Genomic DNA, 21,671 nt, shown 5'->3' with positions numbered 1-21,671 from the left:
TTATATTCATACATGTCAATGATGATGTTATTGAAGACTGTTTGCCATCTTGATTGAAGTATGTTTATTTGTTCCTGTTTGTTTGTGTGCTCGTGTCTCATACTAGCCGTGAGAAAAAAGAAATACATTTATGACGCCAATGGCGCTCATATAATTTGAACCTAACCTCTTACTATAAATCAAGATCATCTGATATGACAAAACAAAGAGCAATGTATCATTTATTACATTTCTAACAAATGATTAATCAGACAGCCATTCAAGCAAAGCTTCATGATAAATAGATACATGTACCTTTCAGGTGATCTTCGTACAATCAGTCCTTCTGGAGCACCATTTTCTGATCGACTCGAATTTCCTCGCAGCCACAAGACTGCAATTATGATATCACCTGAGTTTAAAAAAAAGCAAGAGGAATAAGATTGGTATGATTTTTTTGTTGTTGTTGTTGTCAAGAATTGGTCATTATTTTAAACTGCATTTTTATTTTTTTTCCCCTGACATTGCAGATGTAACATTGAAAGGCCTACAGATCTGAAGCAGAGCTTCAATTACAGTACCAAGGGAGATATCAGTCGGGTAGGTGCATGTAACCTGATGTAACCTATCAGATTTTTTTTAAACAACAATTTATGAATATGAGTTCCCATATAGATTATACTCCACAAACATCTTAACAATTCCATTCATGTTTTCTTACGAATATGCCCCCAAAATGATTTCGCTGTCCAGAGCGACTTTACTCAGGAGACGTTTGTGATAGTGTTGCTTGAATGGTGGGCACGGTTATTTATATACAGTTCGTTATTCCAGATGGTGTGTTTCGGGATAACGAACCTTCAGAACGGCGAACCGTACTTCATTTTCGGAATAACGAACCTTTGGAATAACGAACATAACCCGGTGGGAGATTTCCTTGTGTTATTTTATTCATTTATTTATTTGTGTGCTGTTGTTGTTGTTTTTTTTTTGTACATCGATTTAAGTGAGGTGCAGTTATCCATGGCATTATGCCATACTGCCGTACTAATGGTATGCGAGAGACGTCTAATAGAGTGCGTGCGTATGACACATCGATTATTTTGATTTTATTGTTTCATCTATAGTCTAATAAGTCATTTTACGGGTCGAGTGTCAGTCCAGTATAGTGTTTATTTCACCTCATTGTCTGATTACATTGAGAAGTTAAAAAAACCGAAAGAAACCAGCTAACAATATAATAGAGCACACCACAGAAATCTTATATCACGCCTTCTTACAATATCGTTAACGGTCATGCTGACAATGTTTTCCACTGAGACACAAAATAGTTAGTAGTGGTATATGCACAATAGATCATTATGTTTGTTGATTCCTGTAGAATTACTGTTCTGTAGTGGAAACGGATTTTTTTTTTTCAAAGCGGGCATGCAGACGAAGGGTTAACGTTCACTCAAGTTTAAACAAACTTGACAACAGAGTTGCTGGGATGTGCTATTTTTAAAACAGTCTTTCAGGTTTGTTTGTTTGTTTTTTTCAATTCATTGAGAGCGCATGGTGCGCTCTGTGTGCACTAATTCTTCTTATTTATTCTTTAAGAGGAGATCGTTATAGGGTATAAGACCCAGTTTACAGTGCGGGGCTGGGCCGAGCCCGGCCTCAATTGCGGGGCCAACCCCGCAATTCTGTCCGTTTACAGTGCCGGGCTCGGCCCGGGCTTTTAATTCAAACCTTTCAATAATTTGTCGTAGTAGCGCTCTGCTTGTAAACAAACGCAATATTAAGTATTGTCTGGTTTCCAGACCCTTTGCCAACTGGATTCCGTGGCGAGGCAAAGGCCTTTGCCGAAGGAAAAATCCTTTGCAGGACAAAGCCACATTTAACTATACTAGTTTTCGACGTTGAGGGGGTTCAATTCAATTTTGTTTTCCACTCATGGGGTGGAACACCCTCGTCAGCCAAAGGCTGGTTTTCAGAGGGGTCCACACATACAGGTTCAAAATACAAACATTATACATACAGTATGACAAGGATATACATCACATAATATGCAAAGAACAAGAAACAATGATGAGGTACAAGCACCATGAAAGCTTGTTTCAGACACAAACGAAGAAAATATATATATATCTACAAGGCATTAGATTACAACATAAAAAAAATAAGGGCATGTGACACTGAATTTCAAATACAGAAGAGAATCGGTATTGCTGAGATATTTTGACTGTGAATTGATGAGTGTAAAAAAAAAGAATGGTTAATATCCTGAATATATAGCGAAATAGTACGGGCAAAGGGTCTGGAAGCCAGACTAAATTTGGTACCGTATTTGGCCCAGTTTGCGTTTACACTGAGAAAAGACCACCTCCAGAGCGTGGCCAAATGCGCGGCCAATTTTGGCCCCGCATTTGGCCTTTTGCGCGTTTACACTGAAATGAAGGCCTTTTCGCTCGCTGTAAACGGGGTCAAAGACCCCGTTTACAGTGCGAGGCTCGGCCACGGCTCGGCCGCGGCTCGGCCCAGCCCCGCTTCAGTGTAAACGCGCAAAAGGCCAAATGCGGGGCCAAAACTGGCCTCGCATTTGGCCTCGCTCTGGAGGTGGTCTCGGCCGCGGCCGAGCCGCGGCAGAGCCCGGCCTTTTCTCAGTGTAAACGCAAACTGGGCCAAATGCGCGGCCAATTTTAATCTGGCTCCCAGTTGGCAAAGGGTCTGGAAACCAGACTATACCAAATTGCGTTTGTTAACGAGCAGAGCGCCACTACGACAAAATATTGAAAGGTTTGAATTAAAAGCGCGGCCGAGCCCGGCAGTGTAAACGGACAAAATTGCGGGGCTCGGCCCCGCAATTGAGGCTGGGCTCGGCCCAGCCCCGCACTGTAAACGGGGTCATAGACTTAAAGACGAAATTTACCCCGAAAAATAGATACACTTCAAAAGAAAGAGAAATATATTCCCTGACAGAACGATACAAAAATGACTGAAATCGGATAAGAAATAAGGAAGATATGACCGTTTGAAAGTTCTTTTTTTTTTTGGAGAACATTTCTTGACCAGTCCTTCTGAATATTTAGATTACTTGATGATTTCATGCCTTCACAATCAATTGTTCATTTAGGTAGCCTATGTTATTTATGAAATATGGAAACAAATATTTTTAGCTAATACAAGTAAAAGCATGTTCCCACATCAAGATAATCAGAGTTAACATTATTTTATTCTCTCTTTTTTTTTTGGGTGGTTTTAAGGCAAGTTCTTTTTTTATCTATGCAGTTGAAATATGAGTTTTTTGCCATTTCTATATGTACGAAGTGAATAAGAGATTGTGAGAGCATGACATCGTCAACTTGCTGATTTGAATATTCATAACGATTGGTCACGAAATGTTTTCAAAAAGAGTGAAATTTCAAAATGTCAAATCTTCCTTATTTCGTATCCGATTTTGTCATTTTTGTACCGTTTCTCTTTCTGTGGAAGTTTATTCATTTTGGGGCGGATTTCTTCTTTAAGGCCGTCCGTCTATTTGTAATTCCTCCATCAGCTGCAGTGCCACACACATTGTCATTCCGTACACAAGTATACTGAGATGACAGAGAAAGTCTTATTTTAGTTGTGTTCAAGCAACTGTTTAGTCCTTGGTCATTGCATATGCGTGTATGGGCCTTATCCACGTGGCGATGCACTTAGGCTTTTGTCAAGCCCGTGGTATACGAATATCGAGGAAAGGAGGGCGATAGGTTTCTGTTAATGTGGGCTTAGTGGGGTAATGGTCAGGGCCGGCGCAGTGTTTTCAAAAGTGTGGGGGCCCACTTCCGGGTTTCATGACCTAACAAGCAAAAAAAAAAAAGGTCCTCAGCTCATCTCTCCCCGTCCACTTCCGGGTTTCTTCAGCTAACAAGCAAAAAAAAAAAAAAAAAAAAAAGGTCCTCAGCTCATTCTCTCCCCTCCCATTTTAGTGCCACTTACGTACTTCCGGGTTGAAAAAAGTGTGGGGGCCCAAAGTGATGACACCTTATGTATTCCTTTGTATGGTGCACAAAAAGTGTGGGGGCCCGAGCCCCCACGGCCCCCACGGCTGCGCCGCCCCTGATGGTGCAGACATCGTTATCTGTCCAACCGAGCTAGGCTCACCCATGACAATTGTGATTTTCTTTCTTTTTCACTGTTTTCAATAGTTGTAAGTGCAATTATTTGCAATCTAAATAAGCCATTCGAAGCGGATATGACATAGGCCTACACAAGTCTATGTGTTACTTTCAACTGCGTAGACCTACGTTTCCTAGTTAGGGTTCATCTATCAGTCTCATCTTGATTCGAAAGAAATGGACAAAAATACAATTAGCGAGCTTCAGATATGAGACGCTAATCCTACGACGCGGATATCAGGCAAAAAAAAGAAGAAGAGGATATACTGCACATGCGCGAGATGGCTGTTCCCATTGTGCAACCTTAAACATTTATAGCGTCGAAGATAATGAAGCTCGCTACTGATCCCAACTGAATTCTTAAAGACAACTTGTATTTGATGTAATTCTGTTGATTCACTGTAACCATCTCACATAACAGTACCTACCCGACCAACACATCCCAGAGTTCCGAGCATCTATGGAGAGCTTGTGGAAGTACTGCGTGAAGATTCACGAAAGGCTGCTGATTGTTATTGCTCGTGGACTGAATCTGAAGGTAAATACTCTTACGTGCGTAGTACTGTAATCATATTACGACATCTCAGTAGGACACCTTCTTTTCCTATCCAGTTTTTTTTTTTTTCAAATATCAAATTTGATTGCTCTGGTTTCACCAAATATTATGTATATCATGTCGACAAGGAAGACTATCGGAACTGTGTTTCCCGCTTCTTTGCAGGACCCAGAATTCTTCGTAAAGCTTTACAAAGACATTGGTTCAGAGAACAACAATTCCATTCTCCGCTCCCTGTACTACCCCGTAGTGTCGACTGTTGAAGAGCGCCAGCTGCGGTGTGGAGAGCACACTGACTATGGCGGGATCACCCTGCTGTTCCAAGACTCTCCAGGGCTGGAGGTATGACTTGAACTTCAGACTCTCAGAATTGACTGCAGTTTTGTTGTACAGAGAAACGAGGTGCAATATGAGCGCTAAGATAGATACTGAAGTGAGGGCCGTTTTGGATACCGAGCTTTTAATAGGTCTACTAGACGTTGATATCACTGGCAGGGAAAATTAAGTTGCCGTTTTCACGAACATGTCAATTCTAGCCAAGACCTAGTCTAGTAACTTCTGCCCTGAATAATCGTTCTAACAATAACATTTAGGTCTTAGAGACACGAAATGCCATATGATAAAAACAAAATAAAACAGATGCACAAACAATTCGTTGTTCACATAACAACAACTACCCAAAATATGTGTCTTAAACACAGATTTCAAATTATCAAAATTTGCAATAATTGTGTGTTATGTTGATGGGGAGATTGTTCAGTAAAGCTGGTACAATAAATTTTACCAAAAGCCTTGTCACCGAATGTCTTGGATTTTAGACATGTTTCAGAGAGGAGATTTTTGTTTTCAAATGAAATGAGTCTCATATGGTAGTAATCATCAATGGACATAATGGATGAAAAATCAACTGTGCTGAAAACAGAGTTGGTGTTCATTTCTATTTTGTGTGTGTGTCTAGGGAAGTTTTTGTTTTCTTTTTACTTAGAAAATAAAAGGGAAATCGGCAAGAAAATACACATTCTTGCCATCACTCTCAGGTCAGATGATGTCTGGGCGATTTAGATCTTCCTTGACTTTGTGTTGACGTTTTAGTTGTTTGGGTCCCTATATAATTCAAAACCGCGGCGTTTTCGTCAACATCAGGTGCGAGATGCGGAAGGTAACTGGATTAGTGCTGATCTTATGAAGGGCGCCATCGTACTGAACATCGGAGATTTATTGCAACGGTGGACTGCAGACATTCTCAGAGCTACGGTATGTATTTTTTTCTGGTGCTGACTTTTCCAAATTCTCTTAAGAAATTAAGCACTGTGGCTTTCACTTGATAAGTATCATTACATGCGTGGCTGTCAAGTCACACGTCTAATCAGAGAGGGTCTGCAAAAATGAAGAAGAAAAAATCGCTTAAATGTTAAGGGCTGCGGAGCCGGGAAACGTGCTAACGCAGGGAAATTTGCAAACGACTCGCCGGGGATTGTGCGAATTCCATCAACGGGAAATGTGCCAACACGACGCCTGGAAATGTGCAAATGTCGCCTAGTACTATTTACACATTTCCCGGTGACTTGTGGCGGGGAAATGTGCAAATCATTTACTTCACCAATATGTTTTATAAAGATGGTGGATAAACTCTATGATCTCAATTTGTTAAGATTACCCTTCCCCCTTTCCCCCTTTCCTTGTCTTCTTTTTTTTTCCTGGGGTGGGGGGGGGGGGGGGGGGAGCCTGGGCACCTCCAAGTCCCAGAACTATGACTTTTTTATTAACCTAAGAAGATAGAGCTAGATTGGTGCTATAAATACATTGATGACTGTAATTTCAAGAATAGTGACAGATCTAAGTATAGGGGGGGGCAGGGGGGGGGGGGGAACAAGGGGAGATGGATCAAAATTTAAAAGCACTTTAAACTTCTCTCTAAAATCTCATGACATACATGTACCTTTAGCAAACGTAGCAGGTAGTATCCCTAGAGTTTTTCCGTTCTCTTTTTACCCCCCCCCCTTTTTTTTTTCCGAAGGTGTAATAAGCCCCTTCGGATGAGGGAAAAAGGCCTCAATATTTGGGATTGAAATATATATATATAGAACCAGAAGTGATAAAACTAATGCAGCGCTATATTGATTAGCACATTAATGAATGTGTTTTCAAGTTTACTATGGCGAATCCAGGGATGCGGGGGGGGGGGGGGGGGACGTAGGAGGCGGAAGTTTCAAATGTTCAACTTCTTCATGAAAATGGAGGGAGTTGTCTTTAGTGGTCGTACACGGCAGGTGGCCGCTATAGACAGGTGGTGGTTCTAAGACAAGTTTTACTGTACAGTCAAACCTGTCTATAGCGGCCACCCCAAGGGAGACGAAAAAATTGGCCGTTATAAACAAGACGCCGTTATACAGGTTCTCTAACATGCTTTTTCTCTCGGAGGGAATTTTTTTAGTGGTCATATACAGCAGGTGGCCGTTACAGACAGGTAGTCGCAAAGACAGGTTTTACTGTACAGTCAAACCTGTCTATTGCGTCTATCCAAGGGAAATGAAAAAGTGGCCGTAATAGACTGGAGGTCGCTAAGACAGGTTTGACTGTAAATAATAATGGGAATGGTTCATGCGCAGGTTTGATAGAGAGTTTATCTTCCATCTACATAGTACTAGTATACAATTTATCGGTAAAAGTGAATGGTTTGCACATTTCCCCCCCCCCCCCTCCCCCCCCCCCAAAAAAAAAATGAACGTTTGCACATTTCTAGGCATCACGTTTGCACATTTTCCGCTGATTCAATTTAGAGATCTGAACATTTTCCCGGCAAGACCTTTGCACATTTCCCGGCGAGACGTTTGCACATTTCCCTGCGTTTGCACATTTCCCGAGCTCGACAAGGGCGTTTGTCCCCTAGTGACAGTCAAACAAGACCCTCTATTGGCTACCTCTGGCGCAGCTCTGGTGACTTCATTGTCACAGGATGTGAAGTTTTGTACTCGGCATACATTTCTAGACGATCTGCGGCTGACACACTGGTGTCATCGAGTGTTTAAAAGTATCATTCCACGGTCAAGTTGGTTGACTTTGATATGAGTCGAGGAAGAGATCAAACAGACTGACACATGGAAGATTCATTAAGTCGTTTATCTAACAATAAAGATGAGAAAATTCAAAGATTTTCGCGAATTAGCATTTTGATTACAGATATCGGTTGCATCAAAATACTGAATAATGATGAAGAAATTATGTCACCGTCACAAAATGCATTGCACTATCATAGCATCAAAGTGATAGTCCACGATTATTCATTTTTTAAAATCACAATCCGCTTTCCTATAACTTTGAGTCATTGATGACAGTTATTAGAACTCTAGGATATATAGGCTAATGCAAAAGATGCATTGCATTCTAAGAAGGAAAAAAAAAAGTAGTTTTGTTTATCAAACATTCTTGTTTTTTGACCGTTTGTAAGTATAGCTTTCACTGCCCATTTCCCTTGAATTCAGTTATTGCTATCGTCAGTATGTATACATGTACATAGAAAAACAAATCCTTGGAGGAAACTAAAGATGTTTCAGTGTTGAAATATTTTCGACGATATGATATGCCCGTCATATGCATATTACAGACTTTTTGTCGGAAACATTATGCTCTTTGAGATATAGGAATCTTCTGACATTTCATGCTTGCAATAGACAAGGACTTTTAAATGCAAGCGATATCTTAGTCACGTGAAATGACGTGTCCTTTGAACGACATGCTTTAGTTAGTCAGTGACAATCTCAGCCTTAGAAAATATATATTTTCAAGAATCTCTTTATATAGTTTCCCCTCCTACCTTTTTGCACCATTCATGTGATGCGATAAAAGTCATATAATGTGGGGGAACATTGCCCTTTGGGGCAAACATGAATTTTCTAAATGCTGTAGGCTTTTATTCAATATAAGATATGTCTAATTTCATTACAAGGAAATTTCCTCCATTGCAAGAAAAATGCCCTCCCCCTCCCCCTCCCCCTCCCCCCCCCCCCGCAAAAAAAAAAGAAAAAAAGAAAATGACTGAAAGTCGGAAAACTGTTAAAAGTTATGTTCGAGAAGTCAGGGTTCCGCGAATTATTCTTATTTTTATGATCTCTGACTTTATGCAGGTCCCAAGATGACGCATTACATTTCCACTGCATACCATTCCATAAAATGAGGGAATCTTTTTTGTTTGTTTGTTTGTTTGTTTGTTTGTTTGTTTGTTTGTTTGTTTGTTTGTTTGTTTGTTTGGTTGGATGGTTATTTTGGCGAGATGCAGCCCTAAAGGAGGCAAAGTAGAGTAGTTGTGACCTGTTTAACGTTTGCTTGAGTTAATTACTGATGACACATATCGCAGAGGATAATTTCTCAGGTGGTATTCAGTGCACACGCAGAGCCCACGTGACACTAGCATGTTTACTCTCAAAATCTACAAGTCTTGATGTGTTGACGTATCGTTAGCCTGAAATGACTATTCTTTGTCGATGCGACGGGTGTCCAAAGAGAACAATGAGGTATCGTTTTGTGAAGTTCGCGGGTTAGGGTTAGTGTGCTCATATAGGGTAAAAGGACTCGCTTGTTTTTTGTGCATTTCCTGTGAAATAATGTATGTTTCCTCTCTTGTATGTGCGTGTTGTAATGCAGCGTGTGGAACGATTAACGTCCTTATTGAAGAGGCGAATGCAGAGAGTAAAAGTGGTTCCCTTTGAATGAAGGGAAGATGTTGAAAAAAGAGGTACCCTTGTGTCATCCTTCACCTAAACTGATTCCGTGAAATAATCTCTTTCATATTCATTTCGTTTTTCTTTGTTATTCGTACACCATCCTTTCGGAAAATAGGGAAAAATAAAAGTTGACTCCTCACGCGCGTTAAGGAAGCTTCACAAAATATTTCTTTTATCATCATTGTGTGTATCAACATTCATATGAGTATTGCTAACCACATTATTCTATGAATAGAAGAAGACTGTTCTGTCGTACACGTTCTCCCCACAGTGTTGAATGATCTTGTTGCTGGTTTTCTTTTCTAGCCTCATCGCGTAGTACATCCCGAGTCATCCAAGCCTAGACAGTCAATTGCCTTCTTCGGAAGACCGGACGACGAGAGCGTGATCGAATGCGTAGACGGCAGTGATAAGTATCCCCCGATCAAGGCTGACCAGTTCTACAGCGATCGTGTTCTGCCCACGTACAGCGGGAACGATCAGTAGGAGATGTGTACATTGTGGAGGCACAGTATGCGGGTTTTGGGGTGCGGAAGATGAGTGAGGGAGTGAGCACATCCCAAGGCCCTCCCTTCTCAATAATGGGTGATGCGAGCTCATTGATCAAGTTTCCAATCAACCTAATGTGCTCCAAAGTAGACTCTTTTGAATACCAGCTGCTAATTGACGTATATGTTTCCAGACATTTTCCACTCGCTCCTTGTAGTACTGTGATACACTGGCTCTGAAAGCTATTCATCTGCTCCGGTGACTGTCATAGATATTTTGTGTCACTATAGCTGACAATCACAACATAGCAAGTAGACGCTCAAAGCTGATGTTCTATTCTAGAGTTACCCTGTAGCTGTAGGGTGAATGTACATCATTCTTTCATAATGGAAAAAAAAACTCCATCAGTCTAAATACATCTCATAGTATATGTTTTCGTACCCGGAAGTACTCATTGATATTCTCTATAGTGAACGAAATATCGACAAATGATAACTCATAGCCTATCTACGTTTCATTGAAGGTCTTAATCCTATAGATCTGATTTTAATGAATTCCTCAATAATCACATTTCATGCTTGAAACACACTCAACTATCTTCCAAGAGTAGTTCCAAATCCATTGTGATGTAGGCTCTGTAAAACAGGATTAGATCATTGATCACTGGAGTTTCAGGTAGATGCTACTGTTATCATTAAGACGATGTGTGTAACAAGAATGTTACGTCGTCGTTATTCCTCTACTTTACCCAGAATGTTCAGTCATTTATCCGGAATACCAAGCATGGCAGACACCACATTCATGCCGTCGGTAGATTAACTCCAGGTACACATCAACACATTTTCCTGCCCTAAAGAAATGACAACTGGGGGAACATGATATCGGGGTCATCCCACGAGTTAGACACCCACGAGTCATACAGTCCACGAGCTCGACACCCACGAGTCATACAGCCCACGAGCTCGACACCCACGAGTCTTACAGCCCACGAGCTCGACACCCACGAGTCATACAGCCCACGAGCTCGACACCCACGAGTCATACAGCCCACGAGCTCGACACCCACGAGCTTGACACCCACGAGCTAGACAATGAAAAGAAAGGAATTCATCCCAAGAGCTAGACACCCACGAGCTAGACAATGAAAAGAAAGGAATTCATCCCAAGAGCTAGACACCCACGAGTCATACAGCCCACGAGCTCGACATTGATAAAAAGATCCATATGAGTCATACAGCTCGACACTAGGAAAATAAAGTCCGTCAGCTCGACACTAAGCAAATAAGACCCATGAGCACGACACTAGGCAAATAAGGCCCACGAGACCGACACTCGTGGGCCTTCTTTACCTAGTGTCGAACTCCTGAGCCTTCTTTACCTAGTGTCGAACTCCTTAGCCTTATTTGCCTAGGGTCGAGCTGGTGGGGTCTATTTCACTTGATGTCGAGCTCATGGGCCTTGTTCGCTTAGTGTCTATCTCGCCAGCTGTATGACTCGTATGGGTCTCGAACTCATGAAGTGCAGCCCGTGATATCTAACCGCATTACTTTGCTACACTCGCGATACAGTGTTCAAAAAATTTTCGTTCTCAACACATCATTATTTGTTTTCATTTTCATCTTCATTTTGTATTCGTTCGGTCGATTGCTTAATGTAAATGGTCTGTGTGATCAGATCAAACACAAACTACGAAATTATCACTCTGATATGCATATCGATGATGGCTTTCACATTCGGTACGCGGTATTTGACACATTTGAGTTGCTACCATTTGCTACTCAGAAATTGTCTCCAATTTCTATTTCTTTTGAAATAGAAATAATATCAAAGCATCCATCCTTTTGCAAGCGTATATTGTGACTAAAGAACATGATATCCACATTACATGTGGAAATAATTCTGAATCACACACAAACACACAAATACAGACACACAATTACAGGGATAAAGGAAAAGAAGGAACAATGATACCGATAGATACCATAATCAGGCGCATGATACTAGTATTAGAACATCTGTTTTTATCTTATAAAAGAGAACCAAACGTTGTTAGTCTGGTAAGAGATTATATTACATATTTCGACAGACGAGTGATTGAAGCGGTAGGATACGAGTTAAACAGCAGGAAAGCTATCTTAGAAACAGTGCTAAAGATAGAAAATGAGCAAATACATGTATAATGCTTTTTCGCCAGCTTGTCTTTAATACTTGGCTGCAATCACCTGTTGGTCTGGATTGTTTTCGTACCATGATGACGTCAGAAAGTGGGAATGAATGAGATTTTTTTATTCTTTTTTTTTTGACATAGGGTTTGCATAGTGCAAGAGTGTGAATTATTGACGAACGTGTCACCTCACAAATGTGTTAGCTGACCTAATGCCGATAACATTATGAAAACGGGTATTGCGCGCACACCAAAACAATTCATTTCAAACGACATTCAAATGAACAGATGTCAGGGGCGTATACACTACCATCGAAAAAGAAAAATGTAACTTTCTTGCAATTCCAGTTTTTCGTCGGAAATCACCAGGCAACTACCGGTATGTGAGCGTAAATGATAATTCAAAAAAAAACCTCCTTGGTACTCTAAAAGTGTTTTGTCGTTGTTGTTGTTGTTGTTGTTGTTGTTTTATAACTCGGAAGTTTCATTCAGGTTTCTTATGAATGTAAATGCTCGCTTTACGGTTCGCCACTTTCTATTTCGGTTTTGGTCACGTGACATCTACCTCGGCGCGGGGCTCGTTACCTGCAGCCGCAGGCCGCCCGCCAATACCGCTGATCTCCGTATAAAGGCCGTGTCACACCACTACGCGGGCTTGTGGCGAGGAGGTAGTTTCCAGCACGTAGAAGATTTTCAGCGGGCGAAAAAAAATGTTTGCAATTTTCATTCATGCCTTGTCATACCGTACGGGGGAACTTCTGCGGCTTGACTTGCGGGGAAACAAATTTACTCCCCGGAGCTCTCCGCAGTTGGTCCGCACCTGACAGTATCTAGCGCGTAGTAGCCCGGAGATGCTCACGCAAGTCCGATTTAACCGCAGCCAAGTTTTGAGCATGACCAAAACTTTTTCCGGGTGAGTCGCGGGAATGCCCGTAGAGGTCCACGCAGAACGCCAGTAGGAGACCCTTAGCGGCAGTACTTCCCAGGCAATTCCCACGCAGGTACTTCGCAGTCCCGTATGCAGCCAAGATAATGAAATTCTGTGGGATTTCAGCCATTCCATTAGAGGAATTCCTTCACTGAGTTGTCAGCCCCCACGCGACTGGTACAAAGGTCACACAGTATACTCGCAAGTATAACGCGTCCAGCAAGTAAGACACATGTGCTGACTCGCTCAAATCCTTTTCCGCCCTCAGGAATGTCCGGTATGCTAGAAAATCCCTACACGTAACAAGCCCGAGTAGCTTGGCCGGAAAGGTGTGACAGGGCCTAAACGCGGTTGCGGGTAAAAAAAATATGCGTGCGCACCTCCTGGCGACTACTTTTGAGATACATGCTAGGTACTGTCATGTGCGGATCATCTACGGGGACCTCCGGGTAGTCAAAATTGTTCTTTGCAAGTCGCACGCAAGGCTGGTGTGACACGGCCTTTAGTATCACACTAACCAGTGGCATTCATTGAAGACAGCGGCATTAAGTGGCGCTAAAGCATACATTATTTCTTTCCTTTCCGCGAATGCAGACTTCCCGCAAAAAGAAAGAATGAAAGATTCCGGGGTCTCCATGTATACGCATTAAACCTGAACGATTCTGTTTTTGTTTTTGTTTTGATTTTTTTTTTCTGGCAGTGTAAACAGTTCATGAAAAAACTACAGTTTTTCCCTTTCCGGTTTCTTTTTTTTTAATTATTATTCCAGTGTGAATACCTCTATTTACTAACGAGTACACTGTAGTGTGTTTTCGAGTGTGTAGGTGTGCGTGTATGTATGCGTGTGAATGTTGTGGATTGTTTGCTTGTTTTTCTAATCATCATTTCAAAGGCTATGGCCCGAATTCACGAACAATTGAAACCATATGGTTTAAACCATGCACAATTTGTATGGAGCGCCAAGTGTCGCATGGCCTATTTCGTTACGAAATCAGTCATATCGTCGACGAAATTACCATTTCGTTAAAGAAATGATCATTTCGTGGAAGAAAAGTTTTTTTTTTTCATTGCGAAATGATCATTACGAGATGACTGATTTCGTAACGAAATAGGCCACGTGACACTTGGTGCTCCATACAAATTGGCCATGGTTTAAACCATGGTTTCGATTGTGCCACCTTCGTGAATTCGGGCCTTAGCGTCTGGACGTTCAATTGTGGACGCATTGTTGCATCAACAATCACAGTCGTTGATAAATAAACAACACATCAACACACACACTAAAATTGTTCTGATGAACTTGAACTCCGATTTCAAGACGGGAAAACTTGAAGACCGTATAACCGTAATTACAATCAGACATTAACATGTTCATGAAATAGTGATTTGAGTACATGTACAATCATTACGTCACGTATAAGATAAGACGATGATGGCTTACTGAATTGCGCACTGTCTTGATTCAGTTGTCTTCTTTCATTTTATTACAAAATAGGTAAGTGGGTATACGATGAAACCATGAGTTTATCGACCAAACACGTAAGTCATAATGTAGATACATTTTTCACGTTTCTACAAGTCTGTTACGGCACAAATTGTCTCCCTGGCAGAAATTGTCGCCCCCGGCTCGGGGCGACAGTTTGTGCCGGCACAAATTGTCGCCCCTGCATAATTTGTCGCCTGTTTGTGCTGCTTGTGCAGTTCCCAATTTTTGACCTCGATGGCGACAATTTGTGCTGGCAAAATGAAACGTAGCTGCACAAATTGTCCTCGGCCATGCACTATGAATTGTGTGGTTGGGGTGGTTGCTCCGGTGTTATGCTTGGGTGGGGTGGGTATGACTGGTAAGTTATGCGCATGTGTGTGTTGGGGGGATGCATGGTATGTGTTCAAGTGTATTATGTGACTTGTGTGTGCATTTGCGCATAGCTGTGTGTGTGTGTGTGTTTGGAGTATGATAATACAATATGTGGAAACTGTGTGCATGTTTGGTGGTTGTATAGTGGTAGTGGCTTGTTTCTCTGTGTGTATACGTGTGAATTCTTCCATAATATGATACAACACACAACACACACTCACACACACACGCACACACACACACACACACGAACGGACACTTAATTATCATGCGCGCGCGCACATACACACTTCCTTGAAACCTCACTGTGACTTTTTACATGGCTTGTTTGCATTGATGTAGCTATGTAAGTTATGCGTTGGTATTTCAATGACTATGTCAAGAATGATGTTACCCCCCAAAAAGCGCTTCGAGGGCGGGCGACAATTTGTGCCGTCAGCCATCAGCACAAATTGTCGCCATACGACAAGTTGTGCTGGGGCGACAATTTGTGTCGCCTGCTTCAGGGGGCGACAATTTGTGCCGGGGCGACAATTTGTGTCGCAACAAAGCCAATGGGGAAATTGTGAAGTGTTTACATCATTGTTTCTTAGGATTGATTGTATGGTATCATGTGATCGCCTCAATGTTTAAAACTTTGTGAAAACTCATTTTGAGATGCTCAATCTGTTCTGCTCGTTATTTCTAACTCTGTGATATTCTCAAACATCTTGAATGACTTTCAGCCGACACATCTATTTGTTTGGAGTTTTTGGGGTTTTTTTTAACAATTTTAAAGTGTGCAATGTTACTCATCACATTATCATCCATATAACATTTTGTACTTTTTTGTCCTTTTTTTTAATTGTTTAAGATTTGAATTGACGAATGTATCACTTTGTATTTTGTAGTTCCTTCTATTGATTATAATTGAAGTGCAAAAAAATGTACAGAGCTTCAATTCAATGCAAAAAATAAAGCTAGTTGAGTTTGAGTTGATGCCATGGTTTATTGCCATTGGTCTAATATCAGATGGTCTACTTTCCAGTTCGTCTAACATCACTAAAGCTAAACTTAAGTTCAAGTTCAAATTGATTTATTTCATTTCCAACAAAATAATTAGGGATATAATGAAATGTTCGCATGTACAGATAATGTCACAAAATCAGTAAAACAATGTAATGAACATAATAACATGTAATAAAGACACAGGTAAATTATTAACAGAGATAACAATGAATGTTATGTCATTGTGGTAAAGTCAGAAACAAAATTGCTGGAAATGGAAGGTACTGCTAAAAAGCAGAGCTTGTAGTATACAGTCCCCTCATTAAAAAACAATCAAATCTCATTTGGTCTACTATCAGTTTCGTCTAATGCCCGTTTGGTCTACTCCTCACTTGGTCTAATGTCCAGTTTGACTATCATTTCGTCTAATGGCCAGATGGTCTAATTGCAATTTTGACTCCTTGGATTTTTTTTTTACATTTTGTCTGATAAATTGGGGTATTAGACGAATTGGGCATAACCAATGTGGAAGTATGAATAGACCAACTGGTAATAAGGCTAAGTGGCAATTGGACTGAATCATGGTCAGACGAACCGGTTGTAGATGAAACGGGATTAGACCATGTGGGTTGAGACTAAATGGCTATTAGACGAAGTGAGAGTAGACCAAGTGATAGATCACTGATTTCATTTCATTTATTAAGTTTCCACATAAATGAAACAGAATTGTGTTTACAACGTCCATCCATGACAATTTAAAGCAACGTAAATTATAAGTTATAATTTTAGTATATACAAACAGCATTTACATGGCACAAAATCAATTGAAATCATTCTCAAGTACATGACATTCATGGCGTATAAATATAATTGTGTGTAGTGGGAACCTACATAGAAGCAGATGCTTGTGGGAGTAGGTTCCCCGAAATTGGTTACTTGCCATTGGTTACTTGGAAAGTTGTGATATGGTGTCGAATGTACCATCAATGAGCCATGTGACATTACGGTTTACAGAATGCGAGATGTAGATATCTTGAAAACCAAAGCCCAGATATATATAGAAAATGTGGATTGCGTTAAAACAGCAATATCGGTAAAATACATCAGCGGAGTTTGATTCTGATTCTAACTGCACCGAGGGTTCAACAAACTCCACATTACAACCCCAAAACATGAACACGAGATATCGCGATCCCTGAATGACATGAAAACTAGACTAACCGATTTTTTTTTTTTGTTATTCATGATCCATATTCCATATTTCATACAAGTTTTATATTCCATTTGATTTTAGAATTTTTTTTAACACAACAGTCAATTTGAAACAAAATTGCACAAATATATAAGGACATATAAGTGACGTGTAATATGAGGAACCCACTAAAAACAAAGCTTGTAGGATGTAGGTTCCAAAGATATAATAGGCTTTTACTACAATATGTCGGTATCAAAAATGACGAAACGTGCAAAAATACAACATGTCGAGAATATCATAACGTTTACGGAATGTACAAGGTATTGTATGATGTTCATGATTAAACTTAAGGTATCAATGCTAAGTAAAGTAACAAATTGATAAAACAAATGAAGCCATCCGAGCGACAGAGCGAGGCATCATTTTGAGTATGCAGAAATACTTCAAGTGATCACGGCAAAATAATTAAATGATTGAATAAAATAAATGATTAGAAAATTGGCTTTAAGATTTTGCTTAAAGGAACTTAGACGTGTTAGAGAACTTGATTGCAACCGAACAGAGTCTGACTCATTCCAGAAAGAAGGACCGGTCGAAGTAATTATCTTAAGAGCTAAAACTGTATGAACGGGGGGGGGGGGGGAATGATAGGATTCACTGTGTCTTGTAGGGTAAGTATGGGTATCACTGTTTTTAACAAACATTGAGGAAAATATACTAGGAAGATCGCCAATATTCAGCTTATACATAAACATTTCAACATTGAGAAGGACAGTAGCATATTAACCATAAAAATGTGAATTGAAAGTTCTAAAAATGATAATGATTGGTGCAAAATTTCAGGTTTCATGTCTTCAGAGTCTTTCCATGTCTTTAGATCGAATGTGTTTTGTGTGTTTGTTTGTTTTTTTCCAGTGGAAGGGAATCATTTCGCCATATGTGTATATTTACTCGTGTCCGAGTGTATAGTAACTATCTACTTTTGTAAGACTCAACGTATTCATCATTGTTCATTTCTGGTCGTAAATGTTGACATGACGTAAATGTTGACATGACGTGATGTTGACGTGACATGACGTGATATTATGATGGTGAAAATTCACTGCGAAGATCACACCTCAGTGATCTTTTCATCAATACTTCAGTACACATGTATTGGTTGTGCTCGTCAAATCTTTTTATTGCATCGGGAGGCAAAGAGTATATTAAACGGAACATTTTTTTTTTTTAAATCAATTTATCACAAAATGTTTGATATCTGATTGTTGGTCTCGTGTCATTGCTCTATGGCCGTCGCTACTCGACAGAAAGTCACTGTAACGACACTCTGTGGAGCAGTCATGTCCAGCTTTATGTATGTTGTGTGTACACACACACACACACACACACACACACACACACACACACACACACACACGCACACACACACACACATACAATATATACATGAACATCTACTTATTTTTTTGACTATTTATGTATAAGGTAGGTTTGAATGATGTCTCCTAATACTGACATATCAATACCCTTATAACCATTACAACAACTATGAAAGTATCGTTGTCACTTACACAATAACAGCACACAAGCATGCATGAGCACCTGAATCACTTTCAGTGCGTGTTCACATCAAATAATTACAACTCATATCAGAAAGGGAGAAGGACTGAGTGTATTTGCATGGTCTACACTCTCCACTCATAGTATGCATTCAAACCTCACTCGCATTTCATTATCTTTATTTGGCGACATCCTCGCTACGATAACTGGTAGAGAGTGCGCGTTTACCCATTTTCCGATAGCGCCAAAAATGAAACCGGTCTTTTATGTTCTCCCTCTCTCTCTTTTTAATCACCGCCTTTTTCTAACTTGGGCCTACCAGATACGATATTCTTTGACGTCAATTAAATTAGTCAACTTCCTCATTCTGCCAGGTATTATGTCATGCACGTCAGAAAACACGCCGGAGTGTTCGAAAGACCGCTCAGCCCACATCCTGCTGGCTTTTCTTAAAACGGGTGTGATATATTATTTAAAGAGCTATCATCGCTCCATGTCAAACCTGAAAGCACGAATCAATAGGGGGAGAGATCCATGCCCCCTTAACCGGTGGCGTTATGAATATATTCCGGAATTGTATTTTCTTACTTGAGAATAAAACCAACAACAGACATGGAGGGTCTGAATACATGTTTTCCCCTTTTATTTTATCTCTCCTGTCTCCTCCCGAGAAACTCCGTGAACATCACTCATTTTCCTCATTCGTTGCGGGAATTTGAATTCTCTAGCCATGACTTCATCTTGTCTTATTCCATTGACATATAAAGAACACGCTGAATGCATTCAAAGCTCAGAAAAATAATCGTGCGTGCTTTTCATCTCTTTCCTCCCCCCCTCTCTCTCTCTCTCTCTCTCTTACGCTTACTTCAACAATGTCGCAGTTCGCTTGTTTGTCTCATCATTTTTAAGTCTTCTTTAGGAAGAAACAAAGACGCATAATTATTCTAAACATTCTAAAGACTTTGCAGCTATATAATTGTGCACAAATTTTTCTGCAGTGCTATAGGAGTCAACAGCAAAAGAACTTGTCGCCCATCTTTGAAATATATCTTGTTATTGTCAAATTTTCAAGCCATGGACTCGGCACTACATACAGTTCGATAGCAAATTACATTTCTATTGACTTGCTGAGTTAGAGATAAGGAAATGAATAGAAGCAAAGTTAGACTTTAGGTGTCATTGTAACTACCAAATACAAATGACCTACCATAGGTCAAATGATGATGTAATTGCTTCATGGTCATTATGAATACTTCGTCGTTATACACGGGTGATTGCACACTGCTGATATTGATTACAATTAATGCATGACAATATGGTTATGATACAACGGCGTAGCCAGGATTTCATCTTAGGGGGGGCGGTTAGTCTGCGAGGGAGCGAAGCGACCGAGCCCGAGCGAGCGGAGCGAGCGAGGGGGGGGGGGGGGAGGGTGTGGGAGGGGGGTGTCCCCCCTCCCACGGTAAGAACTTTTTGCATTTGGATGTTGTAAATGGTGCAATTCGATGCATGTTTTTGCGCGTTTTATCGACGTGAAGCAGTCCCACTTGTTTATGGTAGCAGTTTATTTTGATGTAGATTATTATTGAACAATTTGCCTATAAAATGGTATAATTTAGATACTGTAAAACATGATATATTCGCGGCATGAATTTTTCGCGAATTGGAACCGACAGCCTTTTTCGTGGCATGAAATTTTCGCGAAGTGCCACTGGCGTTCAATGCATATAGTGTAAACAAGGACTTTCGCGTGCATTTTAATTTCGCGAATCTTGGCGCTCGCGAAATTCGCGAAATTAAAGTGCACGCGAAAATTCCTCGTTTTACAGTACACTTCTTGTATTGATTCTTTTCACTGAATATCATGAACGCGACTGAACCCGAGCGAGCGGAGTGAGCGAGGGGGTAGGGGAGGGTGTGGGAGGGGGGTGTCCCCCTTCCCACAGTAAGAACTTTTTGCATTTTGATGTTGTAAATGATGCAATTTGATGCATGTTTTTGCGCGTTTTATCGACGTGAAACAGTCCCACTTGTTTATGATAGCAGTTTATTTTGATGTAGATTATTATTGAACAATTGCCTATAAAATGGTATGATTTAGATACACTTCTTGTATTAATTCTTTTCACTGAATATCATGAACGCGACTGAACCCGAGCGAGCGGAGCGAGCGAGGGGGTAGGGGAGGGTGTGGGAGGGGGGTGTCCCCCTCCCACAGTAAGAACTTTTTGCATTTTGATGTTGCAAATGGTGCAATTTGATGCATGTTTTTGCGCGTTTTATCGACGAGAAACAGTCCCACTTGTTTAAGGTAGCAGTATATTTTAGTGTAGATTATTATTGAACAATTTGCCTATAAAATGGTATAATTTAGAAACACTTCTTGTATTAATTTTTTTGCACTGAATATCATGAACGCGACTGAACCCGAGCGAGCGGAGCGAGCGAGGGGGAGGGGAGGGTGTGGGAGGGGGGTGTCCCCCCTCCCACGGTAAGAACTTTTTGCATTTTAATTTTGCAAATGGTGCAATTTGATGCATGTTTCTGCGTGTTTCATCGACGTGAAACAGTCCCACTTGTTTAAGGTAGCAGTATATTTTAGTGTAGATTATTATTCAAGAATTTGCCTATAAAATGGTATAATTTAGATACACTTGTTGTATTAATTCTCTTCACTGAATATCATGAACGCGACTGAACCCGAGCGAGCGGAGCGAGCGAGGGGGTAGGGGAGGGTGTGGGAGGGGGGTGTCCCCCCTCCCACGGCGAGAACTTTTTGCATTTTGATGTTGCAAATGGTGCAATTTGATGCATGTTTTTGCGCGTTTTATCGACGTGAAACAGTCCCACTTGTTTATGGTAGCAGTTTATTTTGATGTAGATTATTATTGAACAATTGCCTATAAAATGGTATGATTTAGATACACTTCTTGTATTAATTCTTTTCACTGAATATCATGAACGCGACTGAACCCGAGCGAGCGGAGCGAGCGAGGGGGTAGGGGAGGGTGTGGGAGGGGGGTGTCCCCCTCCCACAGTAAGAACTTTTTGCATTTTGATGTTGCAAATGATGCAATTTGATGCATGTTTTT

At 40.7% G+C, this 21,671-nt stretch overlaps 1 protein-coding gene across 1 annotated transcript in view; it reads left to right on the top strand.

Annotated features, from left to right (window-relative positions):
- The window catches only part of LOC139743352 (uncharacterized), a 40,954-nt gene that overhangs the window by 2,736 nt on the left and 16,547 nt on the right, over window positions 1-21,671 (top strand). The window contains exons 3-7 of the mRNA XM_071653840.1: window positions 510-579; window positions 4,543-4,659; window positions 4,843-5,019; window positions 5,821-5,931; window positions 9,705-9,880. Coding sequence (XP_071509941.1) covers window positions 510-579; window positions 4,543-4,659; window positions 4,843-5,019; window positions 5,821-5,931; window positions 9,705-9,880 — 651 coding nt within the window. The remainder of the gene's footprint in view (window positions 1-509; window positions 580-4,542; window positions 4,660-4,842; window positions 5,020-5,820; window positions 5,932-9,704; window positions 9,881-21,671) is intronic.

This window comes from Diadema antillarum, unplaced genomic scaffold, assembly GCF_040938485.1.
Source record: "Diadema antillarum isolate AM-2024a unplaced genomic scaffold, OU_Dant_1.0 seq00001071_RagTag, whole genome shotgun sequence".
In the NCBI taxonomy this organism is placed as follows: Eukaryota; Metazoa; Echinodermata; class Echinoidea; order Diadematoida; family Diadematidae; genus Diadema; species Diadema antillarum.
Note: the sequence above shows the minus strand (reverse complement) of the source record. Positions and strands in the feature narration are given on the sequence as shown.